General features: G+C 42.4%; 1 protein-coding gene across 3 annotated transcripts in view; it reads left to right on the forward strand.

The window, feature by feature from the left end:
* Positions 1–3927: 3927 nt before the first annotated feature.
* The window catches only part of MYH11 (myosin heavy chain 11), a gene marked incomplete at both ends in the record, with an annotated part of 54797 nt that continues 44943 nt past the window's right edge, over positions 3928–13781 (forward strand). For all 3 annotated transcript variants that reach the window (XM_082006658.1, XM_082006659.1, XM_082006660.1), the window contains 2 exons: positions 3928–4269; positions 8654–8810. In XM_082006658.1, coding sequence (XP_081862784.1) covers positions 3928–4269; positions 8654–8810 — 499 coding nt within the window. The remainder of the gene's footprint in view (positions 4270–8653; positions 8811–13781) is intronic.

Raw genomic sequence — 13781 nt, forward strand, 5'->3', positions numbered from 1 at the left:
GGCAATTCTGCTTGGCCAATAACCTTTTAATTAAAATGCACTTCCTGGATATATTTATACTTTGTCCTTGGAATAATATACTCAGGATAAACTGATTGTAAAGACAGCATTCAACTTCTGTCACTGACATGATAAGGGAAAAGCCAGTGAAGATCAGCCAGCTCTATCTGCAGTGGGACAGCAGGAGGAATAAAAAGCAAGCTGTAGAAGTATGCATGCCCATGGGTATGTGCACATTTGGGGTTTAGACAAGCGTAACAGATGGATCCAGTTCGATGTGATCTGGCACATTTCTAAGGCAAGAAACTTCATATCAGTAATATTTTTGTGATTGCTCCTCCCTTTTCCTCCTCCCTTCCTCAGGATAGCTCATGCCTGAGTATAAAAGTATTTACTCTTGTATGTGATTTGGGTCATCATCTACTAAAAAAAATCGATAAGAACCTCTTGCACAGATAAGATACTGGTCTCCATTCCTCTCAGCCAGCCCTGCGGATGAAACCCAGGAACAGGCTAAGGGGTAAATTTTGCCTTCTCAGGAAATGTCCTCCATAGGCAGTAATGAATCTTCCCCCTTGGCCCATTTCCCTAATATTAATCATATGCTGGACCAGTGCAGTTCAGTCTCAATCAGAGAGGGATCAGAACGTTTACAGCCAATTATTAATTGGAAAGCTTCAGCAGCTCATTAGTTCCGTGCACTGCACCTCACTAGAACAGATCTAGTTGAGTTGTGGAGCTCATCTTCTACCCCATTCATTCAGAAACTTTTCTTTAATATTAATATAAATTGATTAATATTCATAATCTACAAAACTATTAATATTCATTAATCCACACTTCATAACTGCATTTTTTTTTACTACAGTGGTACTCAGCTGCTACTCAAACTTTATCCTCAGATTCCAGAGGATTAGTTGTGAAAAGTTCTTTTTACACAAACCCATGTTTTCTCCTCATTGTGTTTCAGAAGAGTTATGAGATCCAGCTCAGACTGTCTATTTCTTCTATTTCCCTATTTCTTGCAGGGGGTCTATACTTACCATGTTTAAACTAGTCAAACATAGTACTTAGGTCTAGGGGTTAAAAAACTTTTATTTCCAAGCTCTGCAGTTCATGCCACTTCCTACACCTTCCAACATCACCTCGCTTTCAAAAAGACTGAGTTTAAATAACAAGGTGCAGAAAGTTTTACTATTTATGTAATGGGATACGGACAGACCAGCTTCACGCTGTAGTCTGTGGAAGACGTTTTTGACTTAGCATGTAACAAGGAAAGGAACTTCCCCTTAGTCCTTGGGCAACAAAACAGCAAAGAACTTTTGGGTTGTCCCACTGGTGACATGCTTTGTAGCAAGGTCAACTGTTTTATCTTCATTTGGGGTTTTGAGGTAGATGGTCAGGATGATTCGGCAGTTTGATTTCTACCATCATCTTTTGTGGGGAGCCTCAAAATAGCGGGAATGGACTCTGAAACTCGACTTTGCAGTTCAGTCTAATATTTGGTGTTTCTGACAGCAATACCAGATTCCTATTGATTTGAACGTGCTGTCACTCGGCACTTAGCCATGGGCAGCACATTCCAACTTTTCCGATGCTTCAGGATGACCACATAGCTCTCTCTTCTGGGCCTAAGATGGACTGAAATCCTGCCACTCCATTGCTGCAGCAGTTCCCCCCACGCTGCTGGGACAGTGGGGCAGAGAAGGTGCCTTGCCCATTGCTACCACAGTGGGAGGAGAGAGGCTGTAACAGGCTCCTGCTGCTCCCCAAGCCCCTGCTCCTGGAGCTGCAGCCCTGGCGACGGGGCAGCACTCCCTGCGTTCCCCTGCCCGGCCGGCTTCACCCTGCGGCCGCCAGCTGGAAAGCTCAGCTGGAGAGAATACCATCTCCATTATTGGAACTGTGCGGCTCTATCAGCCCTCTTGGCAACGAGGGAACATTTTCTGCCTTAATCCGCACAGAGGTCAAATAGTTTCCTCTTGTAGCTCTCTTCGAAGGATCCCCTGGGAGCGAGCGAGCGAAGGGCCACATCCTACAGAGCTCCCTCGCAGAGCCTCGATGGCGGTGAACGCTGCGCACGGGCCAGCGGCGATGCACGGAGCCACGCTGTGAGGGTCTCCCTCCCGTTCACGCACACCACCACACACACTGCGTGCGCGTGGACGGCCTGGGTGAATGTTCCTATTGGGGATTTCCAGGCAAGGCTGGTGGCTCTAGAATGAGAACATTTAGAAGAAAACCGTTCTTTTATTTTTTTAGATGAGAGAATTGTCAAGGGAGTTTAAGGAGCTAGGGCATCTAATTTCCCCTGAATTTCAGTGGGATGCCATCTAACCCTCTTAGCCGCCTCTAAAATCCTCATTTTGTTTTTAAGCTTTAGATCACCTTCTGCATGATCCATGCTTCTCTCTCAGACCCCTCACACAGTCTGGCCTTGCAAAAAAACATTAATCTATGGGAAGGCTTCAGGGACAAATATTTGGAAACAAATCTCTGATACTCCCAGAGCACAGGGTGTCCATTTGGCTACATACCACAGAGCTTGGTCTTTACCAATACTGTTCTGATTATGGGTTGACTGCTGACATCTTTAGCAGTCAGTTCTCCAAACTCCCTCAAGATTCATGTTTGTTTGAATACTGTAAATATTAAATTCATTCTCAGTAAGGAAATGAGACCACCTCTGTCTCCTGGAGATGTTCTTCCTGGGCACACGCTCTTCCCTGCTCCCCCTCCGCTCTAGCTCCTCCCCGGCACCCTCTCTGCTCCACTGCATGGCAGGTTTCCTGCCCTTTGTTAAGCCACGCGTCCTCTGTTTACCCCTTTCCTCAGGGCCGTGTGTCCCACACGACAGAGCAGAACACTTCGAAAAGCTCCAGCATTATCAGCAAAGCTCTTGCAGCTACATCCTAACCTGCCAGAGCAGGAAAGCAGCTGCTTCCTCCCTCTCAAACACGGTGCAAAGCAGCCAAAACCCTCCCACTGCTCTCACCTCCAGAGCCAATATATCCACCTGCTTTATCCGAGTGCAACTGCACAATGCTGTTTTATCCACGTGCAACTGTATGACACAGATGGATCATCCTTCCAATTTGAGCATCATGGTTCAGATTAGATAATAGCTGATGCAACTTTCCAGGCTTGTTTTATTTCTTCTCTCTCTCATGCAGTGGACATTTAAATTATCAGCTTGCACTGTCTGAACCATGAAAAGGTGGTAACTCTAAATTACTTCTCCTTCAGCAGCAGTACTGAAAGCAATGTGGGGTTTTTCCCCATTTTTTCTTTTGACCTTTTCTTAATCTTACTCTTCTCCAGATGAAATGGTATTAGAGTGATTGGAAATAGTCCTTAGCAAAAAAAGTTCATTTCTGCCCTTTCTGGAACACAGCCTGGGAACTGTTCTCCTACTAATTATTTCATTATTGCACTGGTATTTCAGTGTGCACCCAACAGTATTTTGGTAATGAGAAATTTTGTATGTATCTGAGTTCAATTAACTTTGTGATGGGCAAGAGATGAGGCTGCAGGAAGCTGTTCGGCTAGGAGTCTTGGTGCAGTCCTGACAGTCTTATTGCACAGACATTAGTTGTGCCTTACTTTGATCTTCAGTACAACACAAACAAAATAAAGTAATAAGCCCAGGAGTGCTCATTTGTTTTAGTGCCATGAAGCTGTTGATTTAGGTGATTTCAGACACAGTAACAAAGGAATGGGAATCCAAAACACAGATACTCTAAGGTATTTATGCTAGCACCCAAAAAAACCTGCATGGCAGCATAAGATGTGACGCAGGACCTGTAGTGCTTTGGATCTACTGCGTGGCACAGATTTGACAGATGCATTTTGCCTGGAATGCCTCCACATTTGGCTTCCTTTAAAGTAGAATATTTTGCTTCCTCAACAGGTGTCTACTGACTCAAAATGGCTCAAAAAGCTCTCAGCGATGATGAGAAATTCCTCTTTGTGGACAAAAACTACATTAACAACCCACTTGCCCAGGCTGACTGGTCAGCAAAGAGACTGGTTTGGATTCCATCAGAGAAACATGGATTTGAAGCAGCAAGTATCAAGGAAGAGAAAGGGGATGAAGTGACAGTTGAACTGGCAGAAAATGGAAAGAAAGTGACACTGAGCAAAGATGACATCCAGAAGATGAACCCTCCAAAATTCTCTAAAGTGGAGGACATGGCAGAGCTGACTTGCCTCAATGAAGCTTCAGTGCTGCACAATCTAAGGGAGAGATACTTCTCAGGTTTAATTTATGTAAGTAGAATCAGACATGCACATGGCATTTCCTGTAGCATGCTACCACGTCCCGTCACGAATAAGGTGGATGCCACCCCCTGTCAGGGATACAGCCCTTGCATGTAACACTGCCGTGCAAGTACTCACCCCTCAGCAGTGGCATCCCAAACCAAATACTTACTTAGGTCACCTTACTCCCTCCTCCTCCTTTAATAATTGCTTCTTTACTTAACTAAATGAAAACACATGAAGGTTTCTTCCCCAAAGGATATTATTGGCTTGGAAAGTACTCTTGATAGCTGAGCAACACCTCAGCGCTGCTGCTTCGAAATAAAGAAATAATTCAATAGGGACTTTTAAATGACTTCAGTGTAAATCTGAACAACTTTCCAGTAACTTGCAAAAAGAACATATGGAAAAGCTAAATCACACAGTTTCTCAAGCAAAACTCCCACTGAAAGGCAGCTGACAAGTTCTGGTTTGGTGGGTGCTTGAGTAAAACCTTACGTTTGAATAAATGAATAAACCCACTGAAATTCAAGTGAGAACACTCATATGCTCCAGTGCATTACTGAAGTCATGCATCCACTAAAACTCGCCCCCCCTTCCCACCGCCATTGGGCAACTCACAGATCAGACAAGCCTGGACAAACTATAATCTCCTCTATGTTCATTTGAATTAGGGACAAGATTATTTTGTCTTCCAGTCCACACAGGTATCGTAACACAAGCATATTTTGACATTAATAACCCTGTAATCTATCTGCATCAACAGTTAGCAAACTGCGCAGTAAGAAAGCACAGAAAGTTTCCGTCGAACTTAGGTGTTATCTCTGATCCTACAAGGAGGATCCCTATGCTGTGCTATAGAAGAGTAATCTGCACTTTCAGTTTATGACAGACCATGATGAGTGAAAGTACAAAGCTTAAGTAACAAGGTTTTAGAAGCAGGAGTAGAGCTTTCATTACTAATATGAGGAATGCTAAATTGGAAAGCAGGAAATTAAGCAGAAAATAAGATAGTTATATAGTACAACAAAGGAACTATTTCATTTTGATGCATAACTTAAGATCTTTCATTCAGGAATGTACTAAAATGCACATCATTGAGTTTCCTGGAAGAAGCTAGACTTTCCATCTTTTCAGTATTTGAGTTTATTGGATTTTAAGTTTGCAGGTGAACATATGGACCTTTCACTTTCTACAGTAAGAGGAAATTAATTTCCAGAAGTGGATAATGCAATTAGAAATTAAAAAATTTTTCATGGAGAAAAAAAGAGAAGTATATCTGAAATTAAGTTTTCTTTCACAAGAAAGTAGACTAAGACGGTAGTAAATTAACAGTTATAAATAAAATACGTTGAGTTGTATTGCAACAAGTTATTAGTATTTCCAGTAACTAAAACCTGCTTAAAACTGTCCAGCCTTAGAGTGCTGCCCTACTAGATACTGTCATACCTTTTAAAAAGATAGGCAAAACTAACCGCAAACCACCATCTCCTGGCTTTGCCATGCAATGCCTACATGGCCGCCCTTGGAGTCCGATGCGTACAAAACACCAGGACGTTAGCATCTTCCCCTTTAGAGCGTAACTCACGCAAATGGGGAGTCCCAATTCTGCTGAAGAAAAAGTCAACCTAGCTGAAAAAAAATAATCTGCCGCTTGCATTTAAATTAAATATGATTAAATAAAAAGATTCTGTGCAGAAATTCACAGAGTGACTGTACACTGGAAAAACACCCTGGCCTTTTCCTTCATCACAGATAATTAAGAAAGGGCATATTGCCACTAACTCATGTTTCACATTGCTCAGAACAAACAGAATCTGCCTTGTCCACACACAAATTAGACAAAAAAAGGAATATATAAAGGTCAATAAAATAGCAATGCAACTTCAGTGGATTTGCGAGTAGAATCAAGTTTCTTGTGCCTGTATTCATAGGCACTACTAATTCAGTCTTCACCTAACAGTGCAAAATGTCTTCTTAAATACAGAAAACCATATATGCACGCTGGAAGCAGAGGTGGGATTCTTCTGCCCAAACCTAGGCATTTACAACATAGATGTCTGTATCTGTGCCAGCCTCTTAAAAACCCATCAGCAGTGGCTGTCCAAGGGACACACAAGCTCAGCGCTCGTGTGGACACTGTCCCTAAGATACTTCAAACCATGTTCTGCCTCCAGACCCTCTAGGGAGAGATACGGCTGGGGGTCCCCCCTCTCTGGGCTGGCCATACCCCAGGGAAAAGTATTTAAGGCACAAAAACTTCAAACCCCCCCTTTCAATCACATGTTTAGCCAGCTGGCTCACTACCTTCCAAACATCACATACATTAAACCTGGTTTCCTCAAAGCCTTGCAAAGCAGATACCTTGAACTATAAGCAGTGCAACCAAGAGGTCTAGGTCAACTTCCCTGAGGTGAGAGAAGGTATCAGTCTCAGTTCAGTTAGAAATGGGGATTCCTGGACTTCATCAGCTCAGGCTTTTGCCCTGCCTTAACACCCTGCTGCTTGTGCCTCAAAGTTAGCTTTTCAAAGGTGTGTTACTGTATGCCTGGCTGTGCAAAGAGCCCTGCATGTGGCAAGTCAGGCAAATCCCTAGAAATCTCAGGGAAGTGGGGCCTAAATAATTTCCTGAATTGGAAGTTTAGTCTCCTAGTATTTTACTTGTTTGGGAATGATTAGTTGAATGCATACAGTAGATCTGTTTCTACCGCAAAAAGGCCTTGCTGTGCTTTCCTTAAGGGCTTTGGTGGTCATTCTAGGATTTAAAAAAAAAAAGTCACTTTTCAAGTGTATTATCCCAGCAGCACTAAAGTTCATTTTGACACGATTAGCACAGTATTTCATTCTGAACTCCAGCATCAATGAAAATCCAGCACGGTAACATCTACCTTCCACGTTAAGGGTTTTAGCTTGGGGATACGAGAACTGGCGAAGAGCTCGAGCTTGATTTTCTTGTTACCTGACTTGAGACTATGGCGATGCAGCCACGACCTGAAACAGTAGGAGAGGTCTTCATCACCACCCAGAGCACCCCAGACGTTCCGCCCAGCACGGAGCACCCAACCTGCTCCTCGCTGCAGGATGCTCTCGCCGCGTTTGCCGAATACCATATAAAGTGCTCGGGCTGTGCCGAGACGGTGTTGTGCCATTTCCTATTATGGTCAGGAAAGGGAAATCCCTGTGCCCAGAGCCAAGGCTCCCAGATGCCATTTTACAGTCCCGCGCTGCAGTGCTTCCTACGGGAGAACGGAGCTTGAGCCATCCTTGGACACAGCCCCGGGATTAAGGCATGCAGCAGCTGCAGGCCACAAAGCACTTGTTCATGCAGCACAGCAATTAAAAAAAAAAAATGCAAAACCAGTTATGCCTAAGTCAGGAAGAGGACAATTTCATTATTTCAGAGTTTTAAAACCATGCCAGTTTAAAAAAAAAAAACAACACACAACAAACACACAGCCATAGGCCAGCTTAAATATCACAATATCCCTGCAATTATAAACTCATACATTTGTAATTTCTTTATTTTGGGGTTTTAATTTTTTTGTTGTTGTTGAAAAACTCTAGTCAATTGCTTACTTTCAGTAACTGTTTGTGAAATATGGCTCACCGTCTATTATCATATGCTACTATTTCTGTTCCAGTTCAATAGCTGGAATATTCTGAAAGGAGGGAAAATTTAAAAAAAACTAACAAAACTTGGATGAACAGCTATCAGCTGGTAGCCAGTGTTCTTGGTTGTTTATGTGTATATTTTTAAATGAATACCTTCATTAAACAGAAACCACGTTTTTCCTTTAATATCTTAAAGAAATAGTCACATTGTGAGGGCATGACTATTCTGTTAAGACAACTATTTGGAGCTTGAGTGATTTTTTTTCAAGGACTCTCATCAATCATCATTGTTATATGGTGTCCATATAATCTTTTTAAAAAAAAACTTCTTCTAACATCAATCCAAGCTCCTTACATAGGATTTCAGTTTACAGAATTTGACACCTACCTGAGCAGATGACATACTCTGGTATGAAAATACACATATAAAGAAATATTATGAATTACTACAGTTGTTACATCATCACACATAAGGGCAATTCACTACGTACTGAAAAGAACTGAAGTCAAGAAGCTCTAACATCAGACCATGGCGTTTCTACAGATTGCTAAATTCACATACTTTCTATCAGTTTGCTTATTAGAAATAATAATTTGTGCATTCGGAAACCACCCATACATGTACATTCAGAAATTGCTGCTTCCTTTGTTACACTAGGCAGAACACAAAAGAGCATTATTTGCTAAAATCCTGTTAGTTCAATGCAGCTGATGTCTGTGGTTCCTAGACTAGACATAGCACACGATATTAATTCCGGTTTTAATTTGACTTTCCTTACAGACTTATTCAGGTCTCTTCTGCGTTGTGATAAATCCATACAAACAGCTGCCCATTTATTCAGAGAAGATTATTGACATGTACAAGGGAAAGAAGAGGCACGAGATGCCGCCCCACATCTATGCTATCGCGGACACAGCCTACAGGAGCATGCTGCAAGGTAGGCAAAGTCTAACGTTGCAGTTGTTAGAAATCGCTGCCCACTAACATGGGAGAAAACACCTTATAACCCCACATGTGCTCCTGCAAGAGCCACAGCCAGAAAAGATCTGTTATGGAGGGCGACATGGGCTTTCTAGAAGTTTCAGAGGAATTCTTTGGCAGGAACGGCAGTCCACAAACACTGTGACTCAAAAAGGAAAAACAATCCTTTTACCCATCTGTGTCGAGGCATGTGGGAAGGTTTCAAAGTCAAGCAAATAGTTTTGGCAAATACGGGCATGGAAAATGCTCCCTCTCCACCAGTGGGGACTATTCCAAAGTTAGCTGCTAGCGCTGCTGGATCTGTCAGCGTTGCTCCTTTTTCTCTCTCTCCTCTAGCAAAGCAAATTCACATAATGTTTGGGGGCTACTTTCATTACAGTCTAATGCTTTGGAGCCCTGAGTTGAGATGTGCTCTGTTTTCTAACAATAAAGGCAAGGAGCAGCGATGGGAAAGCAGTCAGGTCCCAAACAGTGTAAACAAAACCTTCAAAATTCACAGTGCTCTCCTTCTGCAGTCACTACTGACAGACCGAGGGAGGTTTGCTCTAAGGAAAAATCATAATTTAGGGATGAAAAAGCTCTAGTGATGCATGTATGAGGCTGCAACGCCAACAAACTACAGGGACACAAGCAGTTGCCATCTTGCTGCGACCCTGGGTGCTCCAGGAAACCAGCACTCTACAAAACACTTTTAAATTTAAATGCCCTTATTAGGAGCCCGATCCTGCAGAAATTCTGGCCTGTAACTATGGCTCAGCAAGGTTCACAGGCTTGGCCCAAAAGTTTAGGGCTTCCCAGTTGGAGCTTAAAATCTGACTGGTGAAAACAATAAACAGCATCTGAAAATCTCAGTTTATCAGCTAGATTAGTATTGATTTCTTTGCACTATTTACAAACATACACAGAACAGTGATTGTTGCTGAGAAACTAATCCATTCAAAACCACTGCGCACTTTATCTGACAACGCAAATGAATTTACACAGGATTTCTCCTGCTGCACAGCACATCGTAATCACCAGGACTGCAGTACTCCTGTACTTGTCCTGCTTGAAACACGAATCTGATGAATCTACTAGAAGTTAGTAGTCAGTTTGGCATATCATAGTTAATTGCTATTTTCTAAACCAAGATTTAGACTAGACAAAGTCCTTCCCCACAATGAAAAAAGATCATCTTGTATGTGTGTGCCAGGCGATTGAATCCACAGAAGTATAATTGTCCAACCCCAGGCAGATTTCTACTGACTGAAAATACCAATCATAAGCCCTGTCATTTTGGTACAAGCAATATGTATGTATATATACACATACACACACACCACTGGTGACTGTATCAAAGGCATCAAAACAGGTCTTTTCCCCCAAAAAAGGCCTGAGTACTCATATGTACTAACTGTAAGGCTAACAAAATAATCCAGATAACAAATTCTTAGAACTTTTGAAGATTATTTACTTTCTTGATTACCTAATTATAACTTAGGTTCCTGACTTTAGAATGTTACATTTTCAGATATAAGAGTGTTTGAAATATAGTTAATTCAACTCTAAACCCAGAGAACTAGGAATCTACTTTACAACATCAACCTTTTTTCTTCCTATGGTTTATGTAGCATTTCTTTTCTGGAGCTATGTCAGTTCCTTTATCTGAGTGCATCCCAGAAGGCAGAGCTACAGTGCAGCAGAGAGGAGGATCAATAAAGCAACAATAAAAGACATCCTGAAAACAGACCTTCCTCCATAGCGTAACAGCAGAGTTATTCATGAAGACAGGCGTATAAAGTATGTCTAGGACTGAGGGGGCAGATGCTTTTAAAATAACATGAGTTAGTAAATATAATTTTTGATGTAACTACCGTTACAAGAAACTTACTTGGCATAAGCTCATCCCCATAAGCCACAGATCATGTATCTATCTTCCAGATCATCTCTTGAACTCTGTACTCTGCTTCCAGCACTGTCCAAAACTCCGAGCAAGCCCTGAAGTCAGAACAATCTTCTTGCCTCAGATCCTTTATTTAAGCAGCAGGCTTTGCAGGGGAGCTCTGCAAGAAGCTTCTGGCTCCTGCAGGTCATTAGCAGTTTTCTCATTCAGCTATGCAGAATACTGCTACTTGTCCCTAAAAACGGCATGGGGAAAAACAACTAGGAAAAGGCTACAAGCTATCTGCAGGAAAGAGAAAAAAACATAATACTACAGCCTATGCTGAAACAGGAAAATTGTTTTGGCCTGACAGTAGATGAGTTTTCTGCTTAACATGAAACTAGTATCAGCATAGATGAGCCTCGTCACAGCAGCATAAGGACCTCTTTCACTCTTCCTCTCTCTGACTGTCTCCTGTCCTTCCTAACATGCTCTCCCAAGCAGCAGTGAAGCCACTGGAGCTGGCCTGCCCTTTGCTGTCATCGTTAAGTGTACCTAGAACAGCCTGGGTTCAGCTGTGACTCCCAGGCTGGGTGTTGGGAGGAGTGCATGCTTCTTTCTGTTCACTTTTTTGGTGCTCATAATTTCATGGCCCCACCAACTCTTGGGGAAGCTTTACACCTCGTTATTCATGTGCCCCCTTTGCAAAGAATTCTTTGTGACAGCAGAGAGGAGGCGGAGAGCAAGTAGAAAGAAAAGAGGAGGGAATAGATCACCAGTTGAACCTTTAAGAGAATGCTCTTTCACCACCTCCCATCCTAACCACACACAGCTGGCACAGCAGCAGGAGAGTGGTCCCACAAGAGCTTGCATCACAAGCCCAGGACACCCACGCTTCGGTTGCTTATTTACTTGCACATGCCATTTTGGAGTCTCTCCATCTCTGAAGAGGGCCCCAGCTGGTTTTAAAGCTGTGCTTTTGTTTGTAAAAACGTACTCATGTTTTGTGCATAGAACTAAACCAAACCTCAAAATAACTTTAGTTATTCAGCCAAATTATATTCACATTGGAGTCGTGAAAGTGGGTGTCAACATGATTGTGTGTGTGTATGCACACAACAAGTATAGACATAGACAGCTTCATAGTTTTTTGTAAGCATATTTGCAAATGGAATATAAACAAAAATTCTTACTCATAAACATGGATCAGGGCACTGAATGTTTTCCTTGTGAAATTTCAGTATTGCTCCTTATCTGGGAAACTTGCATAGTTTCTTCTTGCCAAAGTAAAATACATCCTAGACTCATGAGACTGAAGAATTACATTCTGGTACTTCATGACCAGGGCCATTTGGCCAAGAGCAATCAGCTTTTTCAGATGTCTCAGGAAACCTTTATCTTTCAGTGAATCAAGCCTCAGTGTCTGCAGATTGCCAGTCCCATTGCAGGCTCATCATTTGGGAATCAGAGCCCTTCACATTCTCACCTTCTCCTCTGTTGGCACAAACATCCAGCAAAAAAACATGAGCTGTGCACACTGCACTCCTCCTCTGCTTTAGAGACTTCCTTGGTTACTGTATTAATTAGGAATGATGTTTAAGTCCTATCAAAGTTGTTCTGGTGATAACACTTAGCTATGGTTAACAAAAATCAGATAATTGGACTTTCTTCCAAATATGCAGAAAAGCTGACATCTCACAGGACATGGGAATTAACAGAGATGTTGGCTGGGCAGAGATAAAATTTCCACTTGTTTCAAGTGGTTCTGAACATCCAGAACAGTTTTACAAATTACTGTCGTGCTGTCTCATGCTCAAACTGAGGTGCTTGTTGAATCTACTGATTACCACATCACTAAAACAGTATGATTATTGTCCAGGCAGTCACTGATGCTCATTTCCAGCCAGAACAAGAATAAACTTTATCCACTTTAGTTTTCTTTAATCTAAAAGATTAAGAGACTATAATATACCATAAGAGCATTTTGTGTGTGTATCTGTCCCCAGGAGCTACACTGAACAGGGCTCTACTGGTTGTCTTTACAGACAAGCTAGCTGACTACTACTGTACTTGAGACTGCACTCATAAAAAACCCACTCTGTGCTTCTGCACCCACCTCTCTCTCCTGTGGTTTGGATAAAGTAGCTCCGCAGTGGCACAGCTGCCATACAAAGGGCTCGAGTCTCTTGTTCCAACTCTTGCGTTGCCAGCACCAGTCTTCACGCAGTCATGATGCAAAAGTGCTCCATGTGAAAACCACCCCTTCCTTTTTGCTGAATTAGTTTTAAGGTGGGTCACCCCTGCCTGGCACATGGCGTGGCTGCATGAATGCTGGTTGCAGCAGCAAGGAGAGGGCACTGCAGGCCAGGGAAGAGGAGCTGGAGGTGGCTGTATGAATTCTTTCTGCAGCACTGCCAGCTTCCAGTGATGATGGAGCCGAGACACTGGCCCACTAAGGATGAGTAATTCTGCTGCCTTCTGCCATCTTCCCTCCTTGCAGCAAACAGCAAATAAGCGATAAACAATACAAATGTGAAAAGTCAGGTTATGTAGCAGTAGTCACAGATATAACGTTTTAATGTGGATGATTAGGCTTATATTAAGTGTTCTGGCAATAAATCATCACAGAGAAGTTCTATTATAGCTTTCTGCAGATTCAAGAAGTTTATCTATTTTCTGCAAAGCCGTTTTTATTCAAGCTGGAATTAAAAATGGAAAAAACAAACAACATGGTAGTTGCTGGGAGGTACGGGAGGGAAACACAATTCCCAAGATTTTAGGAAAGGAGGCTGCTATGAAAAGCCATCTGTTTACTGTGTCCTCAGCAGGGCTGTACAGAAATGTTCCCTTTAGGTAGTTACTAACAAATGTAAAGAAGCAGTAAGCGAGTGTTGGAACATGGCTTCAGTCTGTTTTTTCCTTTTATGGTAAAGCTGCCAACTTGCTGCTTCATTGTGATAAACCATCTGATTTTGTTTGTGATTAAGCAGAGCTAGCTGGTCTATCAAGAACAGAGGGACATACGATTCTTACAAGCAATCTGGAGGTGTCTAGTGAAAAAGCTAA

This window comes from Phaethon aethereus (assembly GCF_964289735.1).
Source record: "Phaethon aethereus genome assembly, chromosome: 15".
In the NCBI taxonomy this organism is placed as follows: domain Eukaryota; kingdom Metazoa; phylum Chordata; class Aves; order Phaethontiformes; family Phaethontidae; genus Phaethon; species Phaethon aethereus.